The following is a 17,841-nucleotide window of genomic DNA, read 5'->3' on the forward strand; positions in this document are numbered from 1 at the left end:
AGCTTAAACTTATCTATCAGTTGAAACTTAAAATTGAATTCTATGTAATTAATACATTTTTCTTATTGTAGTTTGGAAAAAGTAGTGACTGTTGTTTTCTATGGAATCCATAATTTGGTGGGTAAAATTACCTGACTTGTCAAATTCTTTATTTTTGTAGGTATTTGATCAGTATGTAAAGACCAGGGCAGAGGAGGAACGTAGGGAAAAGAAAAACAAAATAATGCAAGCCAAGGAAGAATTCAAAAAAATGATGGAAGAAGCAAAATTTAATCCAAGGTATGTGTATCATCTCTGCCAGTATGCACTTTAGCCAAAGATCAGTTACATTATTTTATTTTTCACCGTCTGTATTTGAATATAAAACTTAATTTGATCATTAGTTTTGCTTTTCTAATTTACATTCTTACTGTATAGACTTTCTTTAGAGGAATTGATGGTGCTCTGTGAGTTACATTGGTTTTTATTTATTTATTTATCTTTCTTTCTTTCTTCCTTTATTTTTTTCTTTTGGGTTCACACCCGGTGATACACACGGTTTACTCCTGGCTCTGCACTCAGGAATTACCCCTGGTGGTGCTCAGGGGACCACATGGGATGCTGGGATTCGAACCTGGGTTGGCCTCATGCAAGGCAAACACCCTACCCGCTGTGCTACTGCTCCAGCCCCTACATTGGTTTTTAAGAAGGGCATCTTTGTTTCAAATACTTTCACACAGAAATTAGCTTTTGTCTTTAGAAACTGGGAAATGGTTGAAAATCTGTTTCTGTCTTAGTTTTGTGCATGAATTGCAGGACAAGAACATTTTTTTTTTATTTAAAGTGATGAGGTACCTTTAAGAATATTCTGAGTATCTAGATGATAGTTTTGTGTGCCATTTTCAATTAATAATATGTATTAACTACATGCAGTGATCTGAAGAAATACTTTAAATATATAATTGCAATATTTTGTGTGTGTTGCATATATGTATAGTTTTTCAAAGAGTTTTATTATTTCGGCACAGTTTTACACAATAAGGAAAGATAAGCAACATAGGTAACTTATTGGAGGCTGGAGTGATAGATAATGTAGTGAGTTTTGGGTTCCATCCTTAGCATCCATGTGGGCCCTCTGAGCATGCCAGGAGTGATCCCTGAGCACTGCCAGGTGTGGCAGAAATAGATAACTTACTGACGTGAATATGGAATTTCAGCTAAGTGGTGATGTTATACATAATAGTTCTGGCACGGGAATTGATTTTTCTTTTATAGTTTTAGTCATGGCAGTGTTGATCTTAGGTTGTGATAGAGGTATTATTTTATGGGGTCTCAGTGAACACCTCAGAACATGGAGGGTTTTTAAAATCACAGGGTAAATTCTTGGAGTTTCTGGGGGTCTGTGGCAGCTGTGGCCTTTTACATGACCAAGCCACGTTCTGTTCCCAGCACCACATGTTGTTCCTTGAGTTCCACCAGGAGTGATCCCTGAGTGTGCAGAGCCAGGAATAAGCCTTGAGCACCCATCTAGAAACAAATATACTGACACACATAGTGATAAACAAAATTAGTGATACTCCTAGCACTTTATTTATTGTTTTTTGGACCACACCTGTTAGTGCTCAAGGGGTTGCTCCTGGCTCTGTGCTTAGGAATTACAGTGGGCTTGGGGGACCATATGGGATGCTGGGGATTGAACATGGGTTGGCCATGTGCAAGACAGGTGCTCTCTCTCTCTCTCTCTCTCTCTCTCTCTCTCTCTCTCTCGCCCTTCATTTCATTATTTTTTCTAATTGCAGTTTATTTCATTTGGGACAGAGGTGCTGAGATCACATATACCTGGGTATGTGTGATACACACTTACACACATGCTCTTGTGGGGGTGTTGCAGTTGCCTAGCATAAATAAAAATATTCTGACCATAGTGCTGTCCAGGACAGCACAACTAAGGTGCACACACACATGCTGGTGGGGTCTCCTGCCCTGGCTGTGGGGCTCTGAGACTTCTGTTGTGGTGCCCGGGGTCTGAAACAACTGCAGGGGTGGCACTGGGTGTGTGTGACGGTCTGGGGAGAGAGCTTGTGGCCTCACACTTGTAAAAAGCTACTTTCTGCCCCTGAGACAGTCCCTCAGACCCCTGATTTTATGCTTTGTTCATATAGATCTCAGAAAGTGGAATGTATTTCTCTTCTCCTCATTTTGTGTGCTTTCTTGTCTAATATATTTCCCCACAGCCTAACTTGGCTCACAATCAGAAGTGCTGTTTCCCTGATCTTCAGCATCTTTGCCTTTCCCATCTGCTCCTGGGGAATTCCTTTCTATGACTCTACCCTGCTCTTTTAGTACTCAGACTAAAATTTTTGCTGCTTCTATTCATCCTACTCTTAATTGTGTCTCTGCACCCTATGAATTGTTGCAAAGTAGAGGACACGTCAGACATCAGTCTTATTCTAATTTTCCTAGCTGCTTCTTGACATAAATAATTGCGCTATTCATTTTGTTCTGTTTTATAGCTGATTGTGAAGCAAAACTTACTTAGCTGGAAACAGGACTAAATCTCTTCTTGGGGTGGCATAGATGAGCCACTGAGGCACACAAGTCCTTCCACTTTGGTGTTCAAATAATATGTGTTTTCCCTTAACACTTTATCAAATCTTTAACTTCATTTTTACCCTTCAGCCTTTCTGTTTTATGCTGTTCATTATTCACTGCTTAGATATTGGGACCTAGTCTCTCTGGCAGTCTTGGTGGAAAAAACAGTATTGTTTGCTATACCTGTGTACAAACAAAAGTACCTCCATCAAAGTTAGCTTGCTTTGCTGTTTTGTTACAGAGTTACCTTTAGTGAATTTGCAGCTAAGCATGCTAAAGACTCAAGATTTAAAGCAATTGAAAAGATGAAAGATAGAGAAGTTTTATTTAATGAGTTTGTGGCGGCTGCAAGGAAGAAGGAGAAAGAAGATTCGAAGACCAGAGGTGAGAAGGTAAGATGGACTTAGTCCCAGTGGTGCAGTTACCTGAGTGTGATAGGAAGGAGCTAAACTAGTTGCCGTTTCTCATCTCACTACAGGGATAAACAGCAGAATTTATTATGTGGGTGAATTCTATCACTTTACTTACATGGTCTTTCAGTACCTGCACTGAACTGCATAGGTTCACATTAAATTTTATTAATATGAACTTAAGAACTGATTGTTAGACCTGTCCACTGGTGCTGTTATTTCAAAACTTTTGATTGGTGGTAACATTAAAATTTCAAAAAGCTTTATCTTTTTGCCCTCTGAAAGATAACCGTTTGAGTGACTTTCTGTCTTTTGGTAAACATATCTTACATATGAATTACTGCTTATTAGAATTAAAGGTCAGCTATTAAAGATTAATGTATTCCAAATGTCACTCGACAGCAGTGTCAGGAATGGGAAGGATCTTATGCTTCTGGGAGGGTGATAGCACCCGTGTGGGTGAGTGTTCAGAGCTTGCAGCCCCTGGCAGCATCAAGAATGTAAAAGAAATAACTTTGGAAGCTTTAATATTTAAGTCGGTTTCTTCTTCAGGCTGAAAAATACTGCAGATTTGAAAAGCAAATGTGGTCAAGAGCCAGAGAGGTAGTATAGGAATTCCCAGCACCATATCTGAACCCCCACTACGGCCAAGGGTCACTCAGAGGATGGAGCCAGGAATAGCCCTCGGTCACTGATGGGTGTGGGCCCAGGACCGAAGGGGGAGTGAGAAAGAGGAATGATTCAAGAACAAAACCACTCTTTTTTTTTAAAATTATTTATTTTATTGAATAACCATGTGGAAAGTTACAAAGTTCCCAGGCTTATGTCTCAGTTATACAATGCTCGAACACCCGTCCCTTTACTAGTTCCCATATTCCACCACCAACCCCCAGTATACCTCCCACCCCCCCCACCCCTCCACCCCCGCCTGCGTAGCTGGTAAATTTCACTTCATTTTCTCTTTACCTTGATTACATTCCATATTTCAACACAAAACTCACTATTGTTGTTGGACTTTCCCCCCCAAAAAACAGTCCTACTGACAAGGAAGCATTTGATAATTAGTTTTCCATTGCTGAGAATGACGAGATAAGCTATTGCAGCCTCGAGAGTTAGGATTTCTGTATTTTAGTATTTTAGTAATTAAGTCCAGGGAGATTTATGTTAGAAATTGCATCATTTTCCCATCATGGGGCAGCATGGGGCAATGGCTTAGTTCACAGTCTAGAGACATGGCTGCAAGCAGTTGCTAAAGCCACTCTTGTTGAGAAAAAAATTTCCTTTAAAAATAAAATGATATTTAAAAAAAGGAACTTGTCAGACTACCTGAAAAATCTCTGTATTTCAGATTTATGGACTCTTATATGTTCACTGAAATATACACCACTGGTAACTCACTTGAATATGATTTAATTATAGCGCAGCTTGCAGAACTGGCATCAACGTGTTAAAGTAGATATTTCCAAAATTATTTCACAATCTTCCTAGAGCTGTGGATTTTTTTCAGAGGAAATTTACAAAATTGAGTTACACATGTATGTTGAGTTAGAATCAAGTTAATGAATTGCTTGGTACTTTTGATCTTTCATAATGACTTTGACTAAAGAAAGCCAAATAAAATCCAGTTGATATCGTATGTTTGATTTTATACCTTTATGTTCTTCTCATGAATACTTTTTGTAACTTTTATGTATTCTGTTTTGTAACAAGTGGATAGACTTAACAGTTGGTGCTTTGCGGTCTGTCAGTCAGTTCAGTCTGATAGCTGTCAATCACTGATGTGCCACTATTGTTGAATTCCTGAGTAGGAAAGAATTGCTCTTTCTGTGGTGATGTTAGCCTCCTCCATGTCTGGTACTTTACAGTTTTTTAGTCATCTTTATGAAGTTAATGAGAGTGTGCTCTGAATGTGTTAATTAAAGTAAAACTTAAATAGATACTATATCTAAATAGAGCTGATAGATTGAGCATTATTTTCTTTTGATTGTTTATTCTTTATAGGTATTGCTTCGCACCATTGCTAAATTTTAAAAAGACTTGAAATTACTGAAAAACTATCAACCAATGTATAAAGTATGCAGGAATCATTTACTAACTAGGCCATGGAAGCAGACATTTTTAGGGGTTCAATATAATACATTTTTAGGGCCAAAGAGGTAGTATAGTGGGAGTGCATGTCTGAGGAAGTTGGCTTTTTCTTTTTCTTTCTTCTCTTAAATTGACTAAACTTTTTTTCTTTTTCTAGTTACAGTATCATTAAGTTGATACTTCAAAATTTCAAATGTTTGAGGACAAGTTAAATTGTGCTTTCTACTATTTCTACTCTCACGTAAATTAAACCTAAGATATTGTAATTTTTTATATTGAAGGAAATCAGGAAAATAAGGCCTTGAGTTACTGATAATGATAACTGGCATTTTTTGATATATGTGCTGTAAATGATTTCTATTTTAGCAGCTTACTTTTCATTATGATAAGTCTACAGTGAAAAGATGTTAAGTTTTTTAGTGTTTACTGTATATTTCACATATAAAAACCATTGTAATTCTTTACTTCATAGGTTTTGTGTCTAAAATTAAAACTAGTTCCTATTCAGGGATGTAAACTGATAAGGCTGGCTAGAGAAATAGTACAGCAAGTAGGGTGTGTGCCTTGTATGTGACTGACCCTGATTTGGTTCCCAGAACCCCGTATGTTCCCTCAAACATTTCAGCCTGAGTGTAGAGCCAGGAGTAAGTACTGAGCACCACTTGGTGTGGCCAAAAACCAGTGCTAATCACTGAAAATGCTGGGTATCGCTGGGTATGGCCCAAAAAGAAAAAAAAAAAAGGAAAAGAAAATGCTGGTTTTTTTTTTTTCTTTTTTGGGTCACACCCAGCGATGCACAGGGATCACTCCTGGCTCAGTGCTCAGGGGACCATATGGATGCTGGGAATCGAACCTGGGTCAGCCACGTGCAAAACACTACCTGCTTTACTATCACTCCAGCCCTGAAAATACTGGGTTTATGGATAATTTTCATTAATAAAAGCAAATTCAAAAAATAAGTTTAATTATGAGAAATTCATAACTGTAGCTCTGATCTTTTCAAAAAGTTCCTAATGCACAAACTGTTACTTACAATTCTTCATATATTTTTTGTCTAAATTTAAAAACTGGTGCCAGACTCAGCAATGCTTGGTCACTACTGGTTCTGCACTCAGAAATTACCCCTAGCCGTGCCCAGGGTACCGTATGGGATGCTGGGGATTGAATCTGGGTCGGCTCTGTGCAGGACAAGCACCCTACCTGCTGTACTATGTCTCCCAGTTCCTGAATTTGGTATATTTTAAGTTAGAACCAATATGTTGGGAGGGGGGAGGGTGTTGCCAAGGCCTTATACTTACCATGAGCTCTCCTACTGAACCACATCCCTGGTGCATTGATTTTTAATTTCTTGTAAGAGCAGTTTTGATACTTACTTCATTGCAGCTTATTCCATTCCTAAATGATACTCATAAAAGTAAGTGAACTTTTTTTTCTGTTGTAAACATGAAGATTTCTCATACCAAATTGTTTGTTTCCCCCTACCCTACTACATGTTTTGGAATATAGATTAAATCAGACTTCTTTGAACTATTATCTAATCATCATTTGGATGGCCAGTCTCGATGGAGCAAAGTGAAAGACAAAGTAGAAAGTGATCCACGCTACAAAGCAGTGGACAGCTCCTCTATGAGAGAGGACCTTTTCAAGCAGTATATAGAGAAAATAGCCAAGGTGAGTATGTTTACTTGCACTTTAGAGTTCTTCTTGTTCAGAATCCTGACTCACGCGCATGCATAAGCACTCCACACATCCTGGTGTGGTACGCCATGTTACATACCATATAGTGCATAGGTCTAGTCTATTCTAGTTTTCAAGTGTTGTGTTAGACTTGCTATTACTTTTCTGGAAACATCGCATGTTGAAGTTTGTCAGGAAGAGTAATGTATACTTTTACTTTCGTAGAATTTAGATTCAGAGAAAGAAAAGGAGCTTGAAAGGCAAGCCCGAATCGAGGCAAGCCTTCGAGAACGAGAAAGAGAGGTTCAAAAGGCTCGTTCAGAACAAACTAAAGAAATAGATCGAGAGAGGGAACAGCACAAACGAGAAGAAGCGATCCAGAATTTCAAGGCTCTTCTGTCTGACATGGTAAATTTTATTCCTTTCCTTATTTTCTTGACATTAGAAATCTATTATAACACTTCCTCATTAGTCAGCACTATAATATTCTTAAAGTCGACTAAGATATAACTTGTAAGCTACTTACAAAACTTTAAAGTTTTGGACTTACTGGAACCATTAGAATAGGAAAAACTAGTTATGTAACATGTTTTGTGTATATATATATATATATAGTGTACTTTTTTAGGCATAAAACTGCTTTTTATTGTTTGATGGAACTCAAATTACAACATTTTATGCAGTGGTGATATGTAGTGTGCTGAACTTCTCTATTCAGCCAATATTCAGGGCCAGTATTTTGATGATCAGTTATGGTACATGTCGATGATACGAGATGTATTTGGAGGTGTACTGACCCAGGAGACAAGCTGAAATTTCTGAAAGCCCTTGCCCATTGCCCAGAGTTGTTCAGATGTGCAGTAGAGTAAGATTTGTCTTTTACGTGAATTATCAGTGTTCTATTGTCATACTTCCGTTTTCCTTTTCTTCTGGTCACCGTCTTTCTTACTGTTTCTTTTTTGTCTTGCAACAGGACTTTTGACATAACTCATGATTTCTTGTTTCTGCTAATTTGTTTTTAATTTCTTGTTTCTGTTCTTTGGATAACTACTAGTTTTCTGATTTTTCCCCTCCCTGCCCTATTCCATAAATTATTGTAAATTACAGAAACATTACAGAAACATTTTGTTTGTTTGCTTTGGGGGCCACACCCAGCTTGTTGTGCTAAAGACTTATGATCACAGGTCATTCCTTGTGGCTCTGGGAAACATAAGGGGTGCCAGGGGTCGAACCCCAGTCAGTCCCTACCCATTGTCCTATTGCTCTGGCTCCTCAGTTATAGAAGCCCTTTTAAAAGGCAAGTCTTGATTGTTCTCTCCCTGTTGGCTTTCAGAGAAGAGCATTCTCGAGTGTATTTCATTTTCCGCTTCCTTCACATAACATAACGGAGGGTCATCTCCTGACTCTCCGCCTTTCTTTCTCTTCAGTTTCATTAGCTGTCCCCTAATGTCCAGGCTTGCTGAACTTAATCTTTAATAATTCCATACTTTAATGAATCTCATCATTGTTTATGTTAGTGATTCCGCCTAGAATACTTATTTGTGATGCTGGGGATGGAGCCCAGGCCTCACCTCTGCAAGACAGTGCTGCCCCATACTCCTAGTGCCTCCATCAGATGCTTTTAACTTCCCACTGCCGTGGCAAACTTGAATCAAGTATCTTTTTAGGAAGACTGACCGTCACTTATCTAGCTCAGATTACAGTGAGCTTTGATCTCACTCTTCTTCTGCCACCCTGATGCTCAGTGGGTACTTTGGCATACTACTCCATGTTACTGAGATTATTTGCTTGCATGCCTCTCTTCCTTAAAAGACAAGCCCTTTGAAGGAAGGGCTCGGAACATCTTGGGTATTTTGCTATTTCTATTATTGAGCACAGTTGTTTACCTGACAGTGATTTAGATACTTGGCGGTTGTTGGTTAATTTCATTTTTCTTTCCTAGCTTTCTTTTTGGCTTCCCCTGTTTCTTCATATTGGCGGAGTGTGATTTGAGTAAGCCAACAATGAAAACTTATTTTCTGCTGGCTGATGACCCAATCAGATCTGCCATGACTTCTGTTAATTTGTCTTTTGAACTGTGATAATGCTTAACGCTAAGAAGTACAGCTTTGAGTATGTTGTTGGAAGTTTCAATTTAAGATAACATCTTTTTTTTTCCCCATGAATTGCTTAGTGCTATAAGACCCGGTATATTTCTTCATTTACCAGCTGTGAGTAGAATATTTGTATTCGTTTTTCTACTCACAGTTGGTAAGATGTTACTGTTTACATATGTGTACATGCTATTCAAGCCCTCCAGGATCCCGGTTGGTGGGGGGTGTGTTTTCTCATCTTTCCCTACCTCTTCACCTCTTCACCTGATAACTTAGGTGATCTCTGGGAGGGATGAGATTTTTTTTTTTTTGCTTTTTGGGTCACACCTGGCGATGCACAGGGGTTACTCCTGGCTCTGCACTCAGGAATTACCCCTGGCGGTGCTCAGGGGACCATATGGGATGCTGGGATTCGAACCTGGGTTGGCCGCGTGCAAGGCAAACGCCCTACCCTCTGTGCTATCACTCCAGCCCCGGGATGAGATTTTTTTAAATGGCAGATGAGATGGAGTCAGTAGACACTTCTACAAAATCTAACTACTAAACGAAATAAATGAGCCTCTCTTTGAGTATGGAAAGGTGAATCAGGCTGGTGATCTATTCACTGCTCTTGTTTTAGGTTCGTTCTTCAGATGTGTCGTGGTCTGATACTCGGAGAACTCTCCGGAAAGATCACCGCTGGGAATCTGGGTCCTTGTTGGAAAGAGAGGAGAAAGAGAAGCTTTTTAACGAACACATTGAAGCACTTACCAAAAAGAAGAGGGAGCACTTTAGGCAACTTCTGGATGAAACTTCTGCAGTAAGTTTTTTTTTCTTTCTTATTTTAGCTAAGAGGAATTTTCCTCAATGATTTCAGATAAAACACTATAAAGATTTCAGAATCATGATTTTTAGATTCATTACTGGAACTTGTAGGATTTCTGACTTTTTTTTTTTTAAGTAAAATGTTGATGGCATTTCTAATATTTAGAAGTTATTTCCTGTTGCAATTTTCTTTTTTTCACCTTTCCTACAGTGATTCAAAATGTGCCTTAACTGTGTGTGATCATTGACCCCTCCAATGATAGTTTTAATAGAGTCCTTCTTTTGCTCCATTTTCTATTTGGTACCATGACCTCCTCCTTTGGGGGCCAATTTGTACACTGTGTTGTCCAGGTTTTGCTCCTGTTTATCTGCTCTCTTTTTGGTGATGGTTTCTTCAGAAGTTATGATGTTGCCCATGGAGATACAGGGTTTGCAGCTGATTGTCTTAGGCCACCTTGAAAGTATGGCCATGAAAATAACTCTTGTGGCAAGACAACAAAACGAAATTGCATTAGAGCTGCTTCCCTGTCCCTAACTAGTCCAGTTACACTTGGGCATAACAAGATATTTCAGGTCAGTGTGTTATATATTATGTATGTATTGTATGTGCTGCGGTTTGGCTCTTACCGTGAAAGTGAGTTATATTTATGGTTCTTTTTTTTATCTGTCTTTTTTTCCCGAAGATTACCTTAACATCCACATGGAAAGAAGTAAAAAAAATCATTAAGGAAGACCCTCGATGCATTAAATTCTCCTCCAGTGACAGGGTAAGTGGATTTGTTTGAGATTTACTGTAATTTATAAATATGAATTATATGCTTAATTGGTAGCACTCGACATAATAAAGAAGTCGTTGTTCAACATCTATGAGAAGTAAGCCTGAGTTTTGTGTTTATGATATTTCTTGCATGAGACAGTAGTAAGATTGGGTAGTAGAAACGTTAAATATCTAACCTTTGGGGCAAACAGGTAATTTGAATCTTAGAGATTAAAGCTGCACTTTTTGTTTCCGGTGTGCTCGCTCAGGTCCTTGGTAGATGCAGATGGCAGTACTGGCCCTCAGCGCACCAGAGCATGCCTATAGCTTGTTAGGATCGTTCGGATCCTTGGGTCTTGTTTGTAGATTCTCTGGTCTGCTCTGATTTCTTTGGTCTTGTCTCTGGTTTGGCTTCTCTAAATCTAGAATCCAAATCCCCCACTGATCTCATATTCTTCCTCTCCTAATTCTGTTGTTGGATAGAAATAGTGGACCCTGTATGGTTGAGTTTCTTAAGTTCTGAATTTATGCCCATTATTACTATTCCCTTATTAGAAAAGCTAACGGCTCAGTATGATGGAAGTTTTGAGTATTGTTTTATAGCTGGTAAATATCTAAATTATGTCTTTATTCCTAATGATACAGATATTATAGGGAAAACACACTTAACTTTTACTTTCGATTTTTAATGAGTTTTCTATGAACAGAAATTGACCCTTTGCTCTTTTTCTTTAAGGCTTTTAAGGCCTGACTTAGGAATTACTGATTCAGTAAGGCATTGATACTAATTTTAAAATTAGATTTAATTTTCTAATTACTGTTTCTTTGCAGAAAAAGCAGAGAGAATTTGAGGAATATATCAGAGACAAATACATCACAGCCAAAGCCGACTTCAGGACGCTTTTGAAAGAGACCAAATTCATAACATACAGGTGTGTATAATGAAATGTTTCATATCAGCACTCATCGTCTTTACTAGTTCTTACTCTAATGGCCAAAAGCATACTTTGCATTCACACACACATTGGCATTATTTTTAAGAGTGAGAAGAATCAACTTGATCAAAGGTCAAATACAGTCTCTTGCTCTCCTGTGCCCCACACTCCCCCTCCTTTTTTCTTTTTTTTTTTTTAAAGAAAGGGCCCAGATGTCAGTTCTTATTTTGTGTCACCCACTCATCCAGGTTTTTAAACATAATTTTGTTTTACCTTCACTGCTTTTTTTAGAATTGCCCTCAGTTATAAAAGAATTATAGTTCATGATGAGACTTCATAACTTTTCAGCATTATCTTTGCCTCCTCTGAAGACTGTTCAGTTGTGAACACCATTCTAAAGCTTGGAATTATTTAATTTCAGCTCAGCAAAACTCATCTCCCTTCCTCCAGAGGAAAGCAGTTTTTGCTGGATCCTTTTAAAAGACCAAATCAGTGTTTTAAAACAAGATTTCTCTATACCATATCCCCAACAGTTACTCATCAGGGAAACACTTTGACATGGCTTAGCAGTCAGTATGCAGGAATCAATTTTTGTTTCATGCTTCGGCTTTCTTTCTGTAAGAGAAAAATTGGAAACATTTCAATGAAGGGTATGTGCACGGGAGGATAGATAGTGCTGAGGGTGTGGTTTTTAGGTATTTCGTCATTTGGAATTTTTGGTCAGGATCCTTAATGTTTTGCATCAGCTTGGGTTTTTAAACTAGATGTGAAGTAAGACTTCTTTCTACATTTTTATAGTTAATTTAGTGAAAGATGTGAAAGTGAAAGCTTGTGAAAGATGCTGGGATTGGCAGCCCCGCAGACTGAAGTCCTCTGTTCATCCACAGAACAGGTACAGCACGGGCAAGATTTACCCACCCACCCTCAGCCCTGATCTGGAGGGACCACCAGTAGGGGTGGGAGGGTAATTCAGCTTCTGAGGCCCTTTCACTCCTTGGAGTCTTTGCTGAGGCGACTTACAAAGGTGACCACTGCAGTGAAATTTTTCTTTTAAAAAAAAAAAATGGAAACACAATTAGGAACTAGATGGACATTTCCAGCTCATTTCTAAAAGACCTGTGAACAGCAGTCAGTAATTCTTGAACTTGTTTTCTTATTCCAGATCCAAAAAGCTAATCCAGGAATCTGACCAGCACCTGAAAGATGTAGAAAAAATCTTGCAGAATGACAAACGGTATCTAGTACTGGACTGTGTGCCAGAGGAGAGGCGTAAACTGATCGTGGCCTATGTGGACGACCTGGACCGCCGGGGTCCACCCCCACCTCCCACAGCCTCTGAGCCCACGAGGCGATCAACGAAATAATTCTGGATACTCTCCTTAGAGGGTATCTATTCAGAACGCTTGCATGAGCCAATTTTCAGGTTTTTATATGTACGTGCATTAGTCAAACTTTTGCAGAACCATCTGACAGAAGGAGAAGCATTTGTGAACAGTTTCTGGACAGAGAACACTTTGGAAATATTTATGCTTTTCTTTGTGTGGCATGACTGACATACATACTCAAATATAGGCTGTCTCTAGTAAATCTAAAATATTGAAACTAAAAATCATCCCTCCGAGGTATGGAAGTCAGTGACTGGTGACTTTCTTTCTAGCAGTGTTACACATGCAAGATGTAAGAGCATTTGTGGTTTATACTTGCAAGATGCAAATACCGTACCACAGACTCCAAGAAAACCTAAATTTGGGTTTGTTTTGATTTTGTTTTTTAAAGCGGGTAAGAGAGATAACACTGAATATTGAATCCTTATCTTCCAGAGACTAAGGTTATTATAATGGACATACTTTTGTCTCTAAAGAACATTTTAGTTTTATTTGTTCACTTACGTGCTTTGATTACCCCCTCTGAATTATAGACCAAGTCTCATTTAGCCAAGAGAAGATTTATTTAGTAATTTCTTCTCAGGTATGGAACCACGGTCATAACTATTATGTTGGCCCAAATAGGACTGCTGGTTAAACACATTTTATTTACCATTAAGTGATCTTTGTCAATATTCTGGGTTAGACAACAAATAAATAACCTTTCTGGATATTCTCTGTAAACTATACTCCCGTTCGAATGTTAAACTTTTGTTTCTAAAGTTTAATTTTAAAATGTTTGAATGTTCAGTTTATGTATTTGAACTACAATAAACCAACGCTTTTTATATATGTGGATTGTATATGATTATTACATAATTTATAAAGACTTTTTTTACAAGCGACAAGTAATTTGGCTCAGAGAAAATTGTCTTGAGTATTAGTTTTGAAAATTTTGAATATAATCAATTGTATTAAGGGGGAGGTGTCTATACACAGTCATTTTGGTGCTCGGTCTCTTAGCAATATCCATTGTTCTGCAGTACAAGAAAACTGCTTCCTGCTGTTCCCTTGTTTTTGTCTTCTACAGTGAAGCCTTGGTGGTGAGCACCTTTCGGGCACTCTTCTAGGGTGTCCTACACATGATAGCGTGCAGTTACCCTCCTTGGTTCCCAGTCACTTTTTTAGTTTTACCTCTCAAGTTCAAAAAAGATCCTTCTATTCAGCCCTTCTAGATTTTTAGTTTGAGTAGTTGGAGTACTACATGAATAAAATGTTTTAAGAAAACCGTGTTAATATGACAATTTATTTTCTTTCTTCTCGTATATAGCAAACATGATTGCAGTAGAAGAAGAAATACCAGCAGATGTGTAGTTTTGTGTGCATAGAAACATACAGTTACAAATATTCGTGTGTGGTACTTGATCCTTAGTTGAAACATGTTAAGGGGCACTGAAAGTGGAGTGCTGGATGTAGAAAGCTGGAATTGGTGATCAGTTTGAAACTGTGAAACTGTTTAGTAACAAGATATGTAGGTTCCCCCTCCCCCTCCTTTTTTTTTTCTCTTATTGAAGTTTATTTTCATAAGTCTGTTGAATGGCTGTCAAGAGTGAAATGCAGATGCTTCATTTTAAAAGTTATAACTTTTACATAAATGTTGTCTCTGGTGAAGTTTCTAGAATGCGTTATTTTGTTCATCTGATTTCCACACAGTAGCTGCCTGCAGGACTGCATTCTGTTTCTCACAGAGGAGTGTGAAGAGAAAGGCTTGGTGACGCATATTCTAATTTCCTAGGCATTTAACTCCTTCTGTTTCACCAAGTGATCATTTTGAAAGGAGCATTCAGAACAGAGGCAGCTTTAAAATCTAAATTATCTGAGGTAAAGCTTTTTATTTGTTTACAAGTTAAAATGTCAGACAATGCAAGCATATAGCCCGCATTTACTACATATAATGAACATAATGAACTCAGATACTCGGCAGGTAAAATTTTACATGTAAGACAAATCACAAACAATTTTTTTAACACTTGGATTAAATTATATTTTACATGATCTTTACATGAGTCCCAGACAAAACAGTGCTATTTATTGTGTTAAAAAAAAAGACTTTTGAAAAACAAAACAACACTCCTAGGCTGAGGTTTTTTTTTTTTTTTTTTTTTTTTTAATTCTAGCTTACCCATTGCTTGCCCTAAAGGGCATTTTTTTTCTAAGGGGACCCAACCCCTCTGAAAATAGCCAGAGTTCCTTTACAAAGGAAATGGAATGTGGATGAATGTTAGTCTGTTTAGTGGGAGAAATGTGTCATAACTTTTATTTGGTGTGCTTTACCTGTCCATAAATGAAGTTTTACTGCACATTATGCAAATTACACTGCTAAAATGTTTGGGGACACAAAATCTAGTTTATTATTTTCTCACACTTGCGCCCTCCCCCCCATGCCGCACTGAAGTGATCAGTGAGCAGGTATTAGTATATGGTCAGATTTGAACTTACTTAAACCAAGCTCAAAAACAGCCACCATTTAAAATGAGAGCACAATAACAAATTAGAATAACAGAGGTGGTTTTCCTTACTGTTGCAATCATGAAAATTATGTATGTTTTTCATCAAATAAATTAGCATACTTACACGATTTCTTGTTAAGATTTCACTAATGTGTTAATGATTTTACATGGAAGTAGATTTTGAGCTTTTGACTCTAAAAGCTTGCTGGATACATGTGAGGGAGCAGGTTCAGGAAGAAATAAAGGGCCAGACTTGAGTCTGCAGGGAAAGCTCTACCCCAGGAGGGACAACTGCACCTAAGTCCCCTCTGAACCAGTGGCAAAATGCTGGGCTCTCATCGCCTAGAAACAGCTTCCACACAGCATGATTCTGGGGACAGCCAGGTCAGAATTCTGAAACTCAAATGTCGCTCCTAACAGTGATCTGCCTGCTCTGCTCACTTTGAATTCATCTCAGTTGCTCATTTTGAAAACACAGCCTTTTTGTCATTCTTAGTGGCGATACTTGGATCCTGCTTACATGGTACAGTCAGCGATATTGATCAGTAGTGGTACAAATACATAGAATCACATGAATTTGTCTTTAGAATTTATTTACCGCAGGCTCCTGTTTCTTGGTCCTCATGTTCCCAGGGTATGGGGTCGCTGTCCTGCGTGCACACAACTGCATCCCTGTGTTGCCAGAATTGCTCTACGTCAGGGAGGGTGGGAACCTCTGCCTTCTCGCTGTTGTCTTTGCTGGAGGAGGGCGAAGCTGCTTTCTCTCTCTCTGGCATGGACGTTGGGGACTCTGGTAACAGGCCATTGTCAGGAGGGGCCTCTGAGTCACCAGCCGGTGTTTCCCGAGACTCTGAAGTTGTTGGATGTCTTTTGGTTATCATCCATTTCCATAAACCTTTCAAGACTTCTTTGAACTCCTCTGACATCAGGAGAAAAATAAGAGGGTTTGCTGAAGAGATGGAAAACATTAGGACTTGAGATAGAGCTATAAAGCCCTGTGGTGGGGGCCGACTGCCGGCATCCAGATGCCAGACCCACAACCATGTCACCCACTCAGGGAGCCATAGGATGGCGGAGGTGACAGCAATGCTGAGCAGCATCACAGTGAGTTGCTTGCAGCGCATCTGGTTTCTCAGGTTCTGAGTCTTGGGCCCTCGCTTTTGACATTGGCCATACGCTCTCCAGAAATAACAGCCTGCAAAGAGTAACGGAAGGCAGAATACCAGGAAAGGGTAGAGTTTACCGAACATTGCCATGAACTCTCTGGCCATGGCCGGTACCTCCACAAGACACATCTCCACACCTGCCTGGTGCCTGACGGTGCTGAAGAACCATTCCGGCAGTGGTAGCAGGCTAGCCAGAGCCCAGATGGCCGCCAGCACTGACCCGACCGTGCGATGGTGGATATTCACTTGCTTAGCTGGGTCACTCGCGTACATGAAGCATGCTTTGGCCACCGCAACGATCGTCAGGCTCTTGGCTGCCATGCATGTGTGCATGAACCAGTCCGAGGACTTGCAGATGAACCATCCTAGACTCCAGATGCCTTTGGAATAGGCTGTAGCGCGCACGGGTGCAGAAAACAGCAGCAGCGAGAGATCGGCCAGACTCAGATTCAGAATCAGGGAGTGGATCATAGAAGGCTTTCCTCTCCAGGCACCGTGAAGGAGGATGCCAATCACACACAGATTCCCCACGAAGCCCAACACGCAGACCGCCACCAAGAGAGCCGGAACGACGGTCCTCCAGTCCTTGGAGTCCGAGGGCAGGTACCCTCCGGCAAAGTGGAGGTGAGCCAAAGACGAGTTCATGATGCTGGGGCCGGAGGTCTGCAGGGGCAGCTGCCAGCAGCTCCTCTTCCAGCCTGGACTTTCCTCGTTAGGCGTTTTGTCTTTTTCTCTTTGGCACAAGAAATAAATAAGCTCTGGTCAGTGTCAAATGACACCTCTGGACCCACCCCTTGCTTATTTCCTGTGAGCAGACTGGTTAAGAGACTACTGGCTAAGCTTTTGATCCACGCTGCGCAGGAGGTAGCAGTGCCCTGACCGCAGCTCATTAGCAAGTCTAATAGATCGGCAGCCCTGTGGGGTGAAAAAGACACCACACCCGTGAGTGATGAGGGAGGGAGATCACTGGAGTCAGGGCAATTTATTTCCAGCAATCTGTTTTTAAAATGCCCCAGCCAGTAATCGGGATGTAGCTGCATCTGAACAGTATGAGCCCCCTTTTCTTTTTCCTTTCATCTTGGGGTCATGCCTGATGGTGCTCAGGGCTTACTTCTGACTGCACTCAGGAGGGATCCGGTGCCCGAGAGGAGTTTATGCAGGATGCCAGGGAATGAGCCTGGGTTGACCGTGTGCAAGTCAGATCAACTTGTCTTACCCACTGTAAGGTCTTTTTAAAGTCTCTCAATGAGAGACGTTACTGGTGCCCGCTCGAACAAATCGATGAGCAACGGGATGGCAGTGACAGTTGCACAAGAATTACTTGGACCTTGTTTTGACACGTTCCAGGGGTCCTTGGTCATTCCGAATGATGCTGCTGGGACTAGCACAGCAGGGGGGGGTGGTGTTGGCCGGTTCTATGCCCAGCACCCCATATGATTCCCTGACGTAGGATGACATTACTTGGT

The 17,841-nt window shown here is 39.9% G+C and overlaps 2 protein-coding genes across 9 annotated transcripts in view; one reads left to right on the forward strand and one right to left on the reverse strand.

The window, feature by feature from the left end:
* TCERG1 (transcription elongation regulator 1) overlaps nucleotides 1-13,549 on the forward strand; it is a 52,577-nt gene extending 39,028 nt beyond the window's left edge. For 6 of the 8 annotated variants that reach the window (XM_055141737.1, XM_055141735.1, XM_055141736.1 and 3 more), the window contains 8 exons: nucleotides 161-279; nucleotides 2,813-2,963; nucleotides 6,576-6,740; nucleotides 6,972-7,154; nucleotides 9,459-9,638; nucleotides 10,327-10,410; nucleotides 11,232-11,332; nucleotides 12,498-13,549. In XM_055141737.1, the coding sequence (XP_054997712.1) occupies nucleotides 161-279; nucleotides 2,813-2,963; nucleotides 6,576-6,740; nucleotides 6,972-7,154; nucleotides 9,459-9,638; nucleotides 10,327-10,410; nucleotides 11,232-11,332; nucleotides 12,498-12,699 (1,185 nt within the window). In that variant the 3' untranslated portion in view covers nucleotides 12,700-13,549. Of the gene's footprint in view, nucleotides 1-160; nucleotides 280-2,812; nucleotides 2,964-6,575; nucleotides 6,741-6,971; nucleotides 7,155-9,458; nucleotides 9,639-9,994; nucleotides 10,411-11,231; nucleotides 11,333-12,133; nucleotides 12,228-12,497 lie in introns of those variants that run through there. The other 2 variants (XR_008630670.1, XM_055141742.1) reach the window with 2 other exon arrangements.
* A 2,250-nt stretch (nucleotides 13,550-15,799) lies between these two features.
* Nucleotides 15,800-17,020, reverse strand: GPR151 (G protein-coupled receptor 151). Its single transcript, XM_004618182.2, has one exon. It carries the CDS (start codon nucleotides 17,018-17,020, stop codon nucleotides 15,800-15,802), a length of 1,221 nt encoding a protein of 406 aa, XP_004618239.2.
* Between the last annotated feature and the right edge of the window lie 821 nt (nucleotides 17,021-17,841).

This window comes from Sorex araneus, chromosome 6 (assembly GCF_027595985.1).
Source record: "Sorex araneus isolate mSorAra2 chromosome 6, mSorAra2.pri, whole genome shotgun sequence".
Taxonomy (NCBI): Eukaryota; Metazoa; Chordata; class Mammalia; order Eulipotyphla; family Soricidae; genus Sorex; species Sorex araneus.